The 16,564-nt window shown below is 34.2% G+C and overlaps 1 protein-coding gene across 2 annotated transcripts; it reads right to left on the reverse strand.

Moving 5' to 3' along the window:
* Positions 1-29: 29 nt before the first annotated feature.
* Positions 30-14,658, reverse strand: cpne3 (copine III). Of its 2 annotated transcripts, XM_007250378.4 has the most exons (17): positions 14,524-14,658; positions 11,877-12,017; positions 11,597-11,776; positions 11,261-11,335; positions 10,756-10,827; positions 9,681-9,761; positions 9,435-9,524; positions 8,485-8,583; positions 8,305-8,391; positions 7,894-7,953; positions 7,409-7,542; positions 5,699-5,753; positions 5,530-5,581; positions 5,068-5,201; positions 4,243-4,479; positions 3,471-3,585; positions 2,568-2,699 (listed from the first exon to the last, which is right to left on the reverse strand). In XM_007250378.4, the coding sequence occupies exons 2-16, from the start codon at positions 12,006-12,008 to the stop codon at positions 3,475-3,477; spliced, it is 1,599 nt and encodes a 532-aa protein (XP_007250440.2). In that variant the 5' UTR covers positions 12,009-12,017; positions 14,524-14,658; the 3' UTR covers positions 2,568-2,699; positions 3,471-3,474. The 2 variants fall into 2 exon arrangements, with proteins under 2 accessions (XP_007250439.2, XP_007250440.2); XM_007250377.4 differs by lacking the exon at positions 3,471-3,585 and having other exon boundaries at positions 30-2,699.
* Between the last annotated feature and the right edge of the window lie 1,906 nt (positions 14,659-16,564).

A 16,564-nucleotide genomic window follows, 5' to 3' on the forward strand; every position in this document is an offset into this window, starting at 1 on the left:
AAACAAAAAAAAAGGTAGGAGTCTGAGAGTGGGGTGCTTGATACTTTTTTATTTGTGTGTACTATAATTAAATCAATGCAGGTGATCAAAAAGGTGATATTTGAGATGATTATACCAGTAAATGTTTACTGATGAAATCTAGGCTTTAATGGAACATGTTTTACAGTGTTGTCTGTTGCACAAATGTTCCTTTCTGTCGATAACAAACGTCCATTTTCCAAAACTGAAACTAAGTTTAAAAATTTACACAATTAATCAAATCTGGCTAATAAGTTTCTAAAAATATATTTTTCACAAAAAATGATTTTTCTAAAGCATAAAAACAAGAGATGAATTACTAACAAATTATGTAGAAATCTGAAATTATATAAAAAAATATTGTACTATGACCAAAACATTTCAAATGTATTACACACTTTAGATATAACATATATATTTGGCACTTTAATTATGAAAAGCGTGAACAAAATAAAGTAAATAAACGTCTGTATTGTACTTAAGGTTTAAACATGACATGACAAAGCAAACAAAGGTTTCCTTACGTCTGAACTGTGGTTGGGTGCTATCCACTAATTTCATAATCTCTCATAGCCTTAGTGATGACAGTATTACCGAGGACAGAGTGTAGTTATGTGTGGTTGTTATACTTTGTTATTTCAGAAACAAAAAGGCTATATTTACTCACACAATCACCAACATGATATCTAGCATTATGTTCACCAGAGAACACATTTGTTGGAGGGTTTTTTTATGGTGTCCACTTTGCTTACCTTTATTTAGCAAGTTCAGTTACAAATTACATTACATATGGCAGACGTGTTTATCCAAGGTGACTTACTACTAATAATGATATACATTTAGCAATAGAGGACATAGAAGCTAGTGAGCTCCACACTGCACAACTGCTAAACTAATTATCGTAACTTAAGTGCAACTCACACTTGTGTTGTGTTGATGATAGAAAGTACTGTCTGAGGAGGCGCTAGCTATGCTTAGCTTGAATTAATTGCTGCTGCAAATAATTAATAGAAGGCCAAATGCCACAATATCGTCTGTGTTCCACCTAAGGGTCAAGTTCCACACATTTAGAGGATAAAACCTCATTTGAAAGCACAATTTTGAGTAAGTACTATTTAAAGTAATGCTGAATTCCATTTACCTCAGGTGTTGGATGTTAAGAGTTCTGTAAGGCAATGTTATACACAAGGCAAACATGCAGATAAGTGTACACCATTTAAAACAGTTTGCTAAAGATGTTGGAGTTTGACCATCATTTACTGTGTTTTATGGCAAATCTACCCAAAATATGTCCTCCTCTTTATGTTTTTGTTAATCCTTTTTGGGAAAAATGCATTATGCAGTTTTATTCACATTTGAACACTATGAAATCATGTTTACAGAAGTTGGATAGTACTGTGTGTATGGCTTAATGAGAAACAAACAGATAAAATAATGATAAACTGTATAACACTAATGCTGTCCATGGTGTCAATGTGCAGTGCGGACATCTCTGAGTTTAAATTATGTACTTGGAACTAAATGCAGCATGACGGCACACAGACGATTTCATACACGCATGGGAACTATAAAGGGAAGATTACTATTATTATTATTATTGTTATTATTATTGTTTGACAGACACAGTACAGAAATCTGACACAACATATAAGTCATAATTTCAAAATATTACAATATTATTTCATTATAACAAGAATAGCACCCAACCCTATTCTGAAACAGATCCATCCACACTTTCCGCTACCTATGAAGCTGCTTCCACATGAGCTATTGTACATTGTATTTTATGTAAATGTTATGTAAAAAAGGCATTTCTGTCTCACTATACTTCTTACAACATAAAAATGATACAGATGCTGTGATTAAACAGCCAGGCACAGGAGTAGTGAATTACTTGCAAAACAAAATGCAAATGCATTTTGAAAAGCACAAATAGCATATACTATACCTTGCACTATATGCATTCTGCAGGTCATGTATGTGCAACATGCAGTTAACAATTTATAGCTGTTTAACTGGATTTAATTGTATATGTAAATATGGCACAAATATTATTAAATGGTTTAAATAACATAACAGAACTGACTATCAACTGCAACTGACTCTACATCAAAGTAGAACTAACTTAACTTGGAAATATTTTGGCAGCCCTTACAATACTCAGAACATGTCTAAATGATGTAATCAAATGAAACAAAATAAATTCATTAAAACATTTCCACTCTATTAAAATAATACCCAAAATATATAAAATGTTTGAATAAGAAACAAAATTCCAGCTTAGATTCATATTAAAACAAAACAAATTACAAACAAAACATAAAAAGAGTACATACATGACATACATGTGAAAAAATGTGTAAACATGCACTTAGCGAGGATTTAAATGGCATTATTCCTACTGGTTTAGTAAACTCACGTTACTAAGATGGTCCTTTTCTGGCCCCTGTATATTAATTTACATGCCTTCTGCGGAGGGACACATTTTGAAACAAAGCAGAGCTCAGGGGTCTCTTACTGTCTGGTGCTGAAGCTGTACTATGCAGTCAGAGGCTGGTTTATTAAGCAGTAGCTACAGGAGTGCTGGAGTTGAGCGGGCTGAGCTTCAACATGTTGAAGAAAGTGACAACCTGACCAGGAACTTCTGCCAGCACAGACTGTGCCAGGGCCTCCTTAGGAGACTACAGAAAGGGAGAAGAACAGAAAGAGAAACATGAATAATGATAAATGTCAATATTATTTAAACTAGAGGAAGACAGTATGTGATTTGGCTTGAGGTAACAAGAGCGGCTATGCAAAAGATTCATATTGCCATGATCAAAAATGTATAAACATAGCTTTGCATCTTACATACACTGACATGCTACATGTCATGGAACAGGAACTTGTATTATGTTCTACGATTTTGGGTATGTCCCATAAAAGCTTTAATGTTTTATGTTAGACCTCCTTCACTGAATGTAGGTTTAAATATCTGCCAGAGTTAAAATGTGGACAATTCTAGCCAGATGTCACCGATCACATTCATTACCAACCTCTGCACTGTCCACTGTGGGTGGGGATATCTTTTATACTTAATTGTTAGTGTATACATGACAATGTGGATTGAAGCATATTACATAACTGGAAACAGTTATCCATCTAGTTAGTTATCCATCTAGTTAGTTAACAGTTAGTCATCTCATCCATCTGGCACCCACTACCAGTCCTCACATCTCCATGCCATGAGCACTGGCCAACGCACAATGTTTCTCACAACACAACACCTCAGAACTTGTGAGGTGCTCCTAAAACCTCATGTTTAATTTACATACTGCTATCCCATGACTTTTAACATGTCAGTCTATTTGTAAATGCAACTCTCAGGACATGCAATGCAAGCACCAATGCTCAGAGAAATGAAAGTGTGAAGCCAGCAGAAAGTAGTGAATAAGGCGCTTTGGAAGCCCTACATGTCTACTTAGGGTTTGGATCATGGGGAGGCTGCAGCTTTTTATATCTGAAGTAGGTCACAAGTTGTTGAGGCAGTTCTGCTAGTACACACTGAGCAAGTGCTTCCCTGGAGGCCTGAAATGAAATGGATAGAGAGGGAGAGATAAAAAGCTGTCTGCTAAAGCCTAGAAGAGCTGAAATTGGGTTGGGGAGGGGAGCACCCACCAAAAGGAGCATATACATTTAAAATGTCAATGCACTGATATGCTTGCATGCAACTGAAAATAAAATAAAAACACAGAATGTATTAGCCAGTTTTGACTGCAAATAGGTCACAATCATTACCACCCACTGCACTGTCCACTGTGAGTGGTAATGCCTTTGATGAAGTTTTGTCAGTTCACACTTGACACTGTGGATCAAGGCAACTTCAGAAATAGAATGTCCCGTCCATCTGGCAACCACTATAAGGACTCAATCGAACTGTGATAATTCATGTCACCTTGCTATGAGTATGTTGCTCCACTGTTAAATCTCACTCACAAGATAACACCTCACAACGTATACAGGTGTGCATTCCCAAGCTGTCCCTAAGGGTAACACATGACGTTTGGCATGTCAGTCTATTTTTAGACTCTATTTTCTATAAGATTCAGTAGCACTACAGCATAGGGTGCTATAACCAGTTTAGATACATAAATGGCAAAAATGGCCCATAGGGATGATGCTGACAATCTCAGCTAGAAAGCACATAGATGGAACAGATCTAAGAGGTCAGAAGAACCCACTTACATTCTGGAACTTTCGGAAAGGCACAAACTGCACGATGTCTCGCACGGCGAGCTCTCCCGATGGAGATCTTAAACGTCCATCATCCCCATCCAAAATCTCCATGTCAGTGAAGTCAGCCCCGCCTACACCCACAATGATGATGGACATGGGCAAGTTGGAGGCAGCTACGATGGCAGCACGGGTTTGATCCATGTCTGTGATTACTCCATCGGTGATGATGAGCAGGACATAGTATTGCTGCCATACAGCGAGACACATGTAGGAGTAATTAATATCATGCAGTGCAAAAATGTGGATGGCACACAATATTCATATCGCAATATAAAACATTGTTTTCATTCATGATACATTACCGATATGTGGTGTCAAATATCAGTATTTTTATTGAAACAGGCGCAATAACTTCTTAAGACTTAAGACCCCCCAATTTGACTTACTAAAGTTACTATTTACTAATGTAAATATTGATTCAAAAACTGATACATAATAAACAAAATAAACGCATAATACCTGTTATTTGCTTATTTAGGAGTATTGTATTCTCTTCAATAACACAGATGCTGTGAATTATCATAGAGAATTATCTTATTATCTTAAGTATTGAGTATTGCAGTATCACAGTACTGTGATATCATCTCTAACATCATGGGCAATGCATTGTGATAGTATCGTATCGCTAGATGCTCTGTTATTCCCAACCCTAACAACAATACCGCACATAATGCACTCCAAAGCATATATATGGCATTTTGGATTTTGTACACAGCAATATAACACATGGCAAAGGTTTCTAATTTAAAAGCTGTGTTCTGAAAAGAAACGTACTGATGCTGAGTTCTGCTGTAGAGCCTCCTGAGCAAAGCGGCTCACGTGTCTGATGATAGGAGAAAAATTTGTAGGGCCATAAAGCTTGACCTGGGGCAAGCACTGCCTGTAAGCCTCCACCATGCCCTCCACACCTGCAGAAAAATCAAATGCACACTAGTACATCACACATCATAACAGAGGTAGTGCCATTATAAGACAATAATAGAACTCTGACCGAACCTCTTTAAGAGTTACTTCTGCACATACACATGTAAGATAGCAACGAAGCCAGTGCTAACAGATTAATCATGATTAATCTAACAAAAACGGTGATACAATTATGGTATAACTGCAATAATCCCACAGCTATAGCAGTGTAATATAATCTACTGCTTAATAATTTACTATTCCACATCTCAGAAACTGCACTACACATCCAGGCACAGAGCTAAGATCCAGACATCCTATGCGATCACTTACCAGAACAAAATGGGTTTGATGGATTGAAGTTCAGAGGGAACTCATGGGACACCTGTAAAACAAACATTATTGAAAATCATACTCTTTAAGGGCACTTCTCGCACTGATTTTCACTGCAAAATATATTCTATTTCTCCAAGTCAACAACAACTATAATATTTAAGTTTACCTGCCACTGTGGTGGAATCTGAGCCCCAAAACCAAATGCTGGGAACATTTTATCACTGACAAAACAGCACAAAACCATTTGTATAATTAAAATTTGTTAGAAATGAAACAGCAAAGACACAACTAAGATATTTAGCAGATTAAGAAAATTAATGAATTAAATGTTTGTTTTTATGAATTCACAAAATTAGACTACTGCGGCATGTTATGGTCTTTTAACACTGATGAATGTGTAAGTATATCATATTTAGTGTTTCTCGATGTTCCTATAAATATCTTTCCAATAATACAGCACAGAAGTGTGGTTCAAACATTTCCTGCATCTGCAGAGTCTGCTCTTCCTGTGAGCACATACAAAAAAAATGAGAAATGGTTGAGGTTTTTATCTGTGGTGCCCTGGTTTCTGATCCTTCGCATCAACATAGAAACATAGAAGCGGTTTTGTTTGAAAGGCTGCCTTTAAGGTCATTACTCATTTATACAAAGAATCATTTCTCAATGGTTTTTAGTTTTACAAAAGACATAGACGGACACATAAATCCACCAATTACAGATGAAAGGCAGATGACAGACACATGATTTACTTAGTAAGAAGTGGTGGATTGAACTGTGCTGTATTTTTGCAAATATATTAATAAAAACAATGAGTCCTCTGTATATTGGTAGGGAATACACAAAGAAAAATGAGATTCAACAGGCTAATTATGGGGGGATATTATAAGGGACAATTAATGAATAGCAGCCATATGGTAAAACCAATCATTTGTATTTACAGTGTCAACAATGTTTACTTTTTAAGAAACAATAATCGCCAGTTTCATCACACATTTGAATAAAATGTCATGCAAATATATTTAAAAATACATCCTGATAGAAACGTACTCATACTACTGACATTTCATTGCTGTCTGGATAAAAGTTGTATTAGTTTTATCAAGGAGGAGAATGTAATTTGTAAATTATATGATGGGCGTCCCTTAGATAAACAAATGCAATTTAAATAGGGCTTAAGTAAACTCTGAATGCCTACAGCTAGTTTTTCACACAAAAACGAAAGTGCCTGCCTCTTTTTAAATTGTGTTGACTTAATGTTTTTGTTTCAGTTTTATTTATTTATTTATTTAACAGGGACAATGTACATTGTTCAACAGTTCAGTTTCTTCATCAATGTACCAGTGTACCAATGTACCAATGTGCCAGAGTTAGCTAAAAAGCTATTTTTCATCTGTAGTCCCTAGGCAGGTTGTTGTCGATTTCCTAAAGAATTACACAGGATCCAGGTGCAGTTGAGGCGTACTAAATGGCTAGCATGTGTCCAGTTCACGGATCCAGTTATGTTTTCTGTAGACTGCAAAAAAACTCTTTCTAAAAAAAAAAAACATTGATTATTGTTACCGCTGTCATCCTTTTTACTAAAAAAAGGATTTAATGCAGTATTGTATGTATCTACTGAATAATATTTCTTGGGATGTAATAAATATCTCTGACTCTTTACTAAAGCTTGCTAAAAAACTATACCTAAATGTATTATAGTAAGACTAAAATATTTGAGCAGATCATGTTTTCACCTTCTTAGCTATAGTAAATGTGAGATGTTTATAAATGCTGGCAATGAAATATTTTACAGCTCTGTAGGGTACAGATCATTTACCTGATTACTTGACTTTATACTAGACCTATTTGTTTATTAATCAATTGCTTGTTGCTTTACCTGTCATAATCCTGGACCACCAGGCCAACAGACCAGATGGCACTAAGGTACTCATTTACTCCATTAGGGCTGATGTAGTGCAAAGAGTCAGGAGACCTCGGGTCACCATTTGACCCTGTGAAGTCCACTCCCACCTACAGCAGAGAAAATGAACAAGGTTTTAGAAAAACAGTTAAAACTTTAAATTTCAGAACTGAACAAGGTAGATTTTGCATACACTTAAAAATTCATTTGTATTTAATTTAATGATTCACAAATTAGAAAACTATTGTTGTTAGGATTTTATCTGTGTAAACCTCATCAGCTTCCTAAGCAAATGGGGTTTAATTTGTATTGAAACAATGTTTTATGTTCTTTTTTTCTATTTACAAATGTCTATTACAAAAATGACAGTGGCAACATATTAAAGTGTCACTTAAAATCCCAAATGAACTGCAAGGGTTGAGTTTTGAAAGGCACTGCATATATGACTGAAATAAACTTACAGTAAAATTTATCTGGCAACCACCCATGATGTAATCCAAAAAGGTGTATTCCTTCACCACCTAAACAGTGAAAAAGGAAAATTACATCCTGACAAGTCATACAGAAATCATATAGTTATTAGCCCTTACATTTAAGATTTACTACTGTTAAGAAACATGTTTAAGTAAAGAATGTCATTTCTTTCTGAAATGTAATTTTTTTGTTTTTACAATATATGAACAAAGGCATTAGCAACGAAGTTTCAGTCCATGTAAAGTTACAAGTTACAGGAGCATAGTGCATAAAACGTGCAGTTGGAGCTACCAAGTCGACACTAAAGCTCCTGTAGGTGTCCCAATACTTTTGTGTAAGCCACAGTTAAGACTACAGTGACATGAAAAGGCACAAGATAGATGGATAGTATACAATACCTGGCAGAGCTTAAAACTCACAACACCAGAGTTCTTATAGTTCTTCTTCTTCTGTTTCTTCTTACTGTTAATACAGTCAAACTCTGCCTATAAAACAACATGCATTTGTCTGAATTACAATCCCACAGTATGAACAGCAAACAAAAAGTTAAAATATACTTGTTTATATAGTGGTCTCACCGGTGAAGTACGCGAAGCCTCCTGTAGACGTTTCATATTTGTCTCAAAAATTCCAATAAGGTCATGTGACCCATCATTGTCATAGTCGTAGCATTCTACCTGCAGATATATAAAATACAATATATTAGAATCTTAATCTCACTAAGCATAATTATTTAACAGATTACCTCATATTCACACAGCATGCCAGTAAGTATAAAAGGAGAAAGACCCACCAAAACCCACTAAAGCACAGCAAGCAAATATCTACCATTCTCTCTAGGCAAATCTAATATATAACAGAGTATGGCTACAAAAATCAACACACTGCTTAAAAAGGCATACCAGAACCAAGCAATACTGTAAAGTGTCCAGAACGAAGACGAAATGAGTTCCCCCATCTCCAGTGTCTATCACCAAATACAGTACATTAGTCAGGAAAATTCTCAGTGATACTGTATATGATAAATATTATAATACCAAGTACAACAGATATTTAGATATCTGTCTCGGTAGCACACAAAGACTGAGGACAACCACAATGAAGTGTACCACAATGATGAAGCAACACTCCAGATGGAAGATGAAATGAAATTCCTTAATGACTGTAATATCCAAGTACTTGGTATGTCCAGACACAACACCACATAAGCTGAACACCACTATGAAATGTAATGCAACTCAATGAAACCACATCTCTTTTTTGTGACTTTTGGCAATAGAACCTGAAACCAATCGTATTACATGAATGAACACATAAGAAGCATGTGACCAACTAAACAAATGTATTTATTAAAAGTTTAAATCAACTTAGGGTTTTCAAAGGATATAATGCAGTCCCAAAAGTGCTAACCACAAATGAGTATGTTAATGCAAGCTACAAACACACCATTAACCTGTTAGTTATCATGTTATATCAATACATTTACTAACCAAAAATATATATTTATTTAGTAAAAAGGGAACTTTACCTTAATGGGTTTCTCCAGGTCTCCTCCACACAGAGACTGCAGAGGTATTTTAAAAGGTCTCCAACAGGGGTTAAGGTTGTTCTTCACCACCTTTAGCATAAAAAAGATGAGGGAAGAGGGTATAGAACAGCTTAATTTCATATGTTTGGAGCCAGTGTTTAATTTTCCTCTGAATATTAATATATTTGCAAGATATGTATAAAAATGTAGGCAGGTAACTTCCCAGAAGTAGCAGTTGAATCATACCTCTGTTCTGTGGGCAAGCTGCCATCCTGACTCTGTTTGCCTATAAAACTCCAGGTAAGGGTCTGACTTTCCGAAGAAATCCTGCAACCATCCCATAATTCACACATAATTTGCATCTTTTTAGGAAGTCAACACAATAAAACAGAGCATATGTTGTGTTACAGAAGATCCAAAGGAAGCTATGTGAATGTGAGATTAAGCATGAGATTTCTGCCTTGTCTATAAAGCAGTATGCAAATTTCCCCGTTACCGTGAATAGTTAAGTAAGCATGAAATATGCAGGTCTCCAAAAGGCAGGAAGTTAAATATTAAACTTTTTTTCAACATTTGAAGCAATATTAGTGGATTATTAGAGCTATGTTCACAGTTGTTGTTAAGTTCAGGTGATGCAACTTTTTAAAGCTTCAAAAATACACACGTAAAAAATAGGACACCGTCTTTTTGAACACATTCAAACATACAGACTAGGGGTGAAGGTTATAAAAAAAGATAATAACCTTGGATATTCTGAAATTGATGTATTAAGATCTTAAATTATTATGACACGTGAGCACAGTCTGCAGTGTGAAGAAATATATTGCGATAATGACTAACAATTCATTTATTACATTTCATTAATACTTTAATTAAACTTTTTAAAAGGCATCATATGCTATATATATATATATATATATATATATATATATATATATATATATATATATATATATATATAATGTAGCTAAAAATGAAATAGCTTTCTTCTACATTTTAAATGTGGCATCTTTATTTTTGTATTATTGTTTAATTTGCTGAACTATTCACAGTAAATATAGGTATATTAACAGTAATAAAGGCATGCTTAAATGTTTGCATACACTGCAATAAGTGTAGTGCTTCATTACACACAGGGTCCATTCAGCTCAAGGAGAAGGCAATAATAGGCTCTGACCCGTGTCAGCATAGATTAATGTTGAATTTTAACACAGTACGAAAAAAAACTCTTAATAATTAACTTAGTTACAACACTGTGTTCTCTTGATTGAAGCTTTAGGTCTTTTTTTTCCATTTTCATAATAAATATGGTTAATCTTACCTTATTATCGAGTTTCCTGGCCTCAGCTTCGAAGTTAACCACTCTATTGTCCTTGATTTCTTCTGCACTGATCTAAAATAAAACCCAAATAAATCAGTGATAAATATGACAAAAATACTCAAGACTAAAATAACATCTAATTCCCATAATGTACAATTATTCATGTGTACAGTAGCCAGAAATAGTCTAACCTTTAGATAAAATGAATTTGTAAATCTAACGTGATTCTAATTTACTATATTGTGGAGTAAACAAATCCACAACATCAAGGTAAAAAAGGACTGCACAATCATTCATTATTATGTCGTTATGCTTCTGAAGTGGATAAGAAATCAATTTAAATACAGATTGCTGCAGGAGTAGTTTGACAAGTTACCGACACAAACGCAGCCTGACCAAACCCAAGCAATTAATAACCACAAACCCTGAATTAAATGCAAGTCATAACATTTACCATCTACTCAAATAGGCAGGCTTTGGTTGAGAATAAAAGATGAATATTTACTGTAATAGTGCTTTTTCCTGCTGGCCTTTTGTTCTTCAATATTAGTGGCCTGGTCAGCTTGCCACTGGACACAATCTGTTTTGTAAAATAGAAGCATTAATCAAACAAATAAATGCTTATCATTGCATATCCCAAATTAGGAGTGACACTGCACTGCTGATATTAGACCTGAAATCAGTGAATCAAGTCTTCTCTTTCAGACAAAAACGCATAGTGTATGTCTATGCAATTGTAGTGGTGATGTTATAGAAGTCAACAAAGTTAAAGCAATGTAGAATAACACAGCTACACATATAAATTAAAATATAAAATTAATAGCAATAATAAGCATCTCACCTGACCCAAAGAGCACTCCATCTCTCCAAGGAAATCATCATCACCCAGGTCAATTGTTTTATTGTCTATATCATAAAGGCCAAATTTAAGCTTCTGTACTATTTCAAAGTGATAATCGATGACCAGCTTCTTGGCAAATTTTGGATTAAGGCAGTTCTTTACTCTCTCCGTGCGAGCAACCTGAAAACCAACAAAAAAAAAAACAAAATACCATTGAAACCAGCATATGGAAAACAATGGGTAGTTCAAGCCCACATTTATCTAGGTCACATGAACTGACCTCAAACCACTGGTTTCCAGATGTATTCATGTGTAGTACACATAAGGGGTCAGATTTGGAGCCCACATCCATATCCAAGAGGTTTTCACAGGAGACTGTCAGCTCCACCTTGGTCACACACTGCGTCGCCATTTTTGGAAGCTTAAAAAAAAAAAAAAGAGTTCAACAATAGTTGTGTGGAAATAATATTCTTTAAAATAGCGATTGAGAGTTTTTGTTTTCTCTATCTTGAACTCCACGCACTAATATATCACTACTACTACTAATATTAGGCCCACTATTATCAATAAAACTAATAATATTAAGAAGAAGAGAAGAATCATTTACGTTCTTCTATTTGGGTGCCCCCCTGCCTCACACATTTTAGAGGCCTGCTATAGCCTGCTTTAACACACACACACTAAAACTCTACAAGGAATTGTTAATGAGCTAATTAGTTGAATCAGGTGTGTTGGGAGAAGAGAAAGCCATAAAATTCCAGAACAGAGGGGGGCAGGACCAGGACTGAATAACCCTGCTCTTACAAATACAATTTTACAATGGAAATTTCCCACAAACAAGGTGTAGATTATTTTACAATATATTGCATATACACAGTACCAGTCAAAAGCTGTTTTTTGTTTTAAATTTATTTTCTACATTGCAGATTAATATTAAAAACATAAAAACAATTAAGGGACACATAGGGAATTACAAGGTAAACAAAAAAAGGGTTTGGCCAACACATAATCCCCTGAGATAAAGTAAAGTAAAATTCCCAAGTGTCTGAAAATTTGTCATTAAAGCTAAATGTGGCTACTTAGAAGAATCTAAAGCATAAAAAATATTTTGGTTTGTTTAACAGTTTTATGTTTACTAAATAACTCCCCATGTGTTCCTGTATAGCTTTAATGTCTTTAACATTACATTTACATAATAAAAAAATCATTAAATACAAAGAAAACACATTAAATGAGAAAAGATCTTTTAACTGGTACTTTATATATATAGCAAAGGTATTATGTGTTCAGTCATTTACAAAGATAATTAAAAGGTAATTCCATATAACAATGGTCTGATTTACAACTTAATCAAACATGTTAATTAAATAACTGCTATTGTTTTTTTGACACTTGATCATAAATCATTTAGCCAACATAATCTAATGTCTGACTAATGAGCCCAGTCATCACTGTAATATAGATTAAATATTGCACAATACTATAATGCACAAGTTCCTAATACTGTTATAACACCGCCTCCTTTCTTCACATATTTGTTCCTTGCTTCGATGTTATTTATTTGTTTATAAATGTATTTTCAAATTGTGCTCTAATTTTTAGTTAGTTTGTTTAGGTTTATTTTATTTACAGCATAAATTGATAACGAATAAAAGCATAAATGATGCCCTAGAAAACAGATAAATGTAGCTAAATGTGTCAGCATGTTATTTGCTCTTGACTACCAACAGTAATTTTGTGTAATATACAAGATTTACAAAAATCACATGACACATCTAAATCAACAATGTATCTATTTTGTGCCTTTCCTGAGATTGTTTTAGAGAGAATAATACATTTGTAACGGACTGATACCACTAATTTTAGCTAGAGCTAGTCAGTTATGAACTGCATGTTATTTACTCATAATTGATAGTGACATATCTGCATATCAAAGTTAATTCTGTGTAAAATGTTGCTCATTTTTGAACAATGAATAGTGAATACAATCACATGACATAAAAAACAGGGTTATTCCACCAAATACAGATTTCTTAACCCTTAAAATTTTAGAAATATGAACTTTTGTTTTCTTTGCATTATTTGAGGTCTGAAAGCTCTGTATCTTTTTTTGTTATTTCGGCCATTTCTCATTTTCTACAAATACATGCTCTAAATTACAATTTTTTTGGAATTTGGGAGAAATGATGTCTGTAGATTATAGAATAAAACAACAATGTTTATTTTACTCAAACATATACCTATAAATAGCAAAATCAGAGAAACTGAATTACTTAATTTAATTTTATGAAGTTAATTTTCTCCAGAGCTGTAAGTTACATAGCGTTAAAGTATGAAAGCATAAACACCCTGTTAGCTAGAGCTAGTCGCGTTATGAACTGAATGTTATTTACTCTTAATATCGAACTGGCCTGTAATATTCAGTAATAGTGTTTAATGTGTTCATGACTGCAGTAGATAAACCTAAAACTGGACTGTGTTGTTGAGATACGGAGCCTGCTAGCTAGTCAGTTAACTTAGCGTTAGCTGTGTGTTAACCGCCGGCCAGCTCACAGCACAGCGGTCTGAGAGAGCGGCAGGAGCTGCTATGCTGTACTGAGCTGCCTGCGTAACGTTAGTTACCTAGCGTTAGCTAGCTTTCTAACTAACAGTAAAGACAGCTAAACGAGCTCACCTAATATTTCTATGCTTACAAAGATAACAGCGACCCACCTAAACAGCACAGTTACTGTCTTTTTAGAGAAGTGTTGAGATTTATTTTCGTTATGAACGTTGGCCTTTAAGGTTAGCTTAGCTAAATAAATAAATAAATAAATAAATAAATAAATAAATAGACTCAGTTTACTAGTTATCTAACGTTCAGTCAAGGTTGGCAACCTCTCCGTAACCCTAGCTAATAGTAGTATTAACTAAACTATATTACTTACATTGTCTTCCTCAGCACTCTTTAGCTTCAAAAACAAAATTTAGGTGCAGATACAAAACGCTGTAGCAGCAGTAAGCAGCCCTTTTTACAGTTCAGCTCCACTCCCTTTTGCTTGTGTGACAGAGCAGCTGCTGGAGGCCCCGCCCACAGGCGGAGACACAGCCTGCTTCATTACCATTGGTCAGATTCACACAGCTCGCTTTCAAACATACAGAAGCCTAATGTAGTTTTACCTTGAGGATCAGCAGCAGCTGTGGTAACTATTAGTCACTCATTCTGTACCTGCGCTGTCTCAAAGCAGTTTTGTAAGGGGATTTCCTTAGTGGTATTACCGCCTGTACACTTATTTTTTATGAATGATGATGATAACTTTATTCCTTATCTATTAAAATAATCATTCAAATAGGGATAAAATGAGATTATGTAAACTGCTAAGCTAAAGGCGTTGACATTTTCCAAAATGAATCAAAGCCCACCCTAAAGTGACTTAGAACGACATTTGCCGAATTAATCGCAAAAAAACTTTCCAACCTAAACATGTTACTCCACATTACATTACATATGACAAAAAACTGATCAGTTATCACCTAATATTTAAAATAATATGAAACTTTTTTTAATTATTATTATTAATATTATTATTGTGTATTGGCATGTCAATTCTGTTGTATACCATCATTTTCTCCACACTTAAAAAAACAGTAGCATTGGATCCTGTGTTTTTAATTTTGTCTACTGAGAGCCGTTCTTGCAATGGTGTCTTTTAAATAAAAGAGCGTAACTTTGTTTTACATAAACATTTGATAACCCAAACCCTCCCAGTGCTGAGTAAATGTTTTACCTAGGAACCTTGTTTTGGGCCTGTTTTAAGTCATTATTTTAAGGAAGATGAATTTCCCTTAAGTAACACTTTATTTTATACTTTACTTAGATTATCTGTTCTTATGGTAGATTGTTTAAAACTAACTGAGGATGACTGGTTTAAACTAATTTAATGTACTCACTTCTAAGTGAGGCAACACTTAACTACTGTTAAAAAAGCAGCAACTGCAGGGGTGCCAGAAAAGTAGCTGTTTTTTTTTTACAGATTTTTTTGTGGCACTCCTGCAGTCAGAAATGATACTTTTACATTTGTTTATCAATGTACTTTAAAATCTTGGAATATAAGAAAATTACTGATTGGGTAAATTTTGTATTTGCAAATCCTTTGCAGTTTGTTTCTTTGTTGCCTTCTGTAGATGTATGCATTGTATACATAAGTAAACAAGATAAGCTTATTTACACAACAAATTTACACAGGTATACAAGCTTTACAGTGACTACTTAACATTGTATCAAAATGTCATATCTTCAGTGTCGTCCCAGGAAAAGATATAATAGTACTATAATATTTACAAAAATGCGAGGGTGTACTCGCTATTGTGAGGTACTGTACATACCATGAAACCATGCCTTATTAGGTTTAATATACATTTGCTTCAATATTTCAAGACACAATCATGCATATTATACCTGTACATGACTGTTAAAATAATAATAATAATACTAATAATAATACTAATAAAAATAATAAAATGATTACACTGGAGATTCGCATGATAAGCTCTAACTTATATTAAATAAAATTCATAAATGAAATAAATAATAAATGCAAATATTGTTAATTTACATGAATATTTTAAACATAATCTAATTTTAATTTATGATAGACAGTTGCATCCATCTGGAGCCTCACATTTAACTTTTGTTTTTATGCACAAGAATGATGTTTCCTCATGTACATACATTGAGTTTTGTGGCAGTGCTTCAAGATATTCATGGTCAGACATATGAAAAGCAGGAAGCATTGATTTTCCTTCGCATTACATAGACAGTCCTTTGGCAATCAGTTTTTACTCAAACTTACTTCACTCTCTATTTATTTCAGTGTAAATATGCACCATAGGGAAATTTCAGACTTTTATTAATGATAAAAGGAAAATGTACTTCTCATATCTTTTCCTTTCATTTACTTAGAGACATTTCCAAAGAGAGACATCAGT

Source organism: Astyanax mexicanus, chromosome 6 (genome assembly GCF_023375975.1).
Source record: "Astyanax mexicanus isolate ESR-SI-001 chromosome 6, AstMex3_surface, whole genome shotgun sequence".
NCBI classification, from domain to species: Eukaryota; Metazoa; Chordata; class Actinopteri; order Characiformes; family Acestrorhamphidae; genus Astyanax; species Astyanax mexicanus.

Coding starts and splice junctions, on each gene's coding strand:
- cpne3 (XM_007250377.4), bottom strand. CDS start 12,008: ATGGCGACGCAGTGTGTGACCAAGGTGGAGCTGACAGTCTCCTGTGAA. Junction 9,762..10,755: donor CCAGGAAACTCGATAATAAG/GTAAGATTAACC, acceptor GGATGGTTGCAG/GATTTCTTCGGAAAGTCAGA. Junction 5,202..5,529: donor ATCAAACCCATTTTGTTCTG/GTAAGTGATCGC, acceptor ATTTTTCTGCAG/GTGTGGAGGGCATGGTGGAG.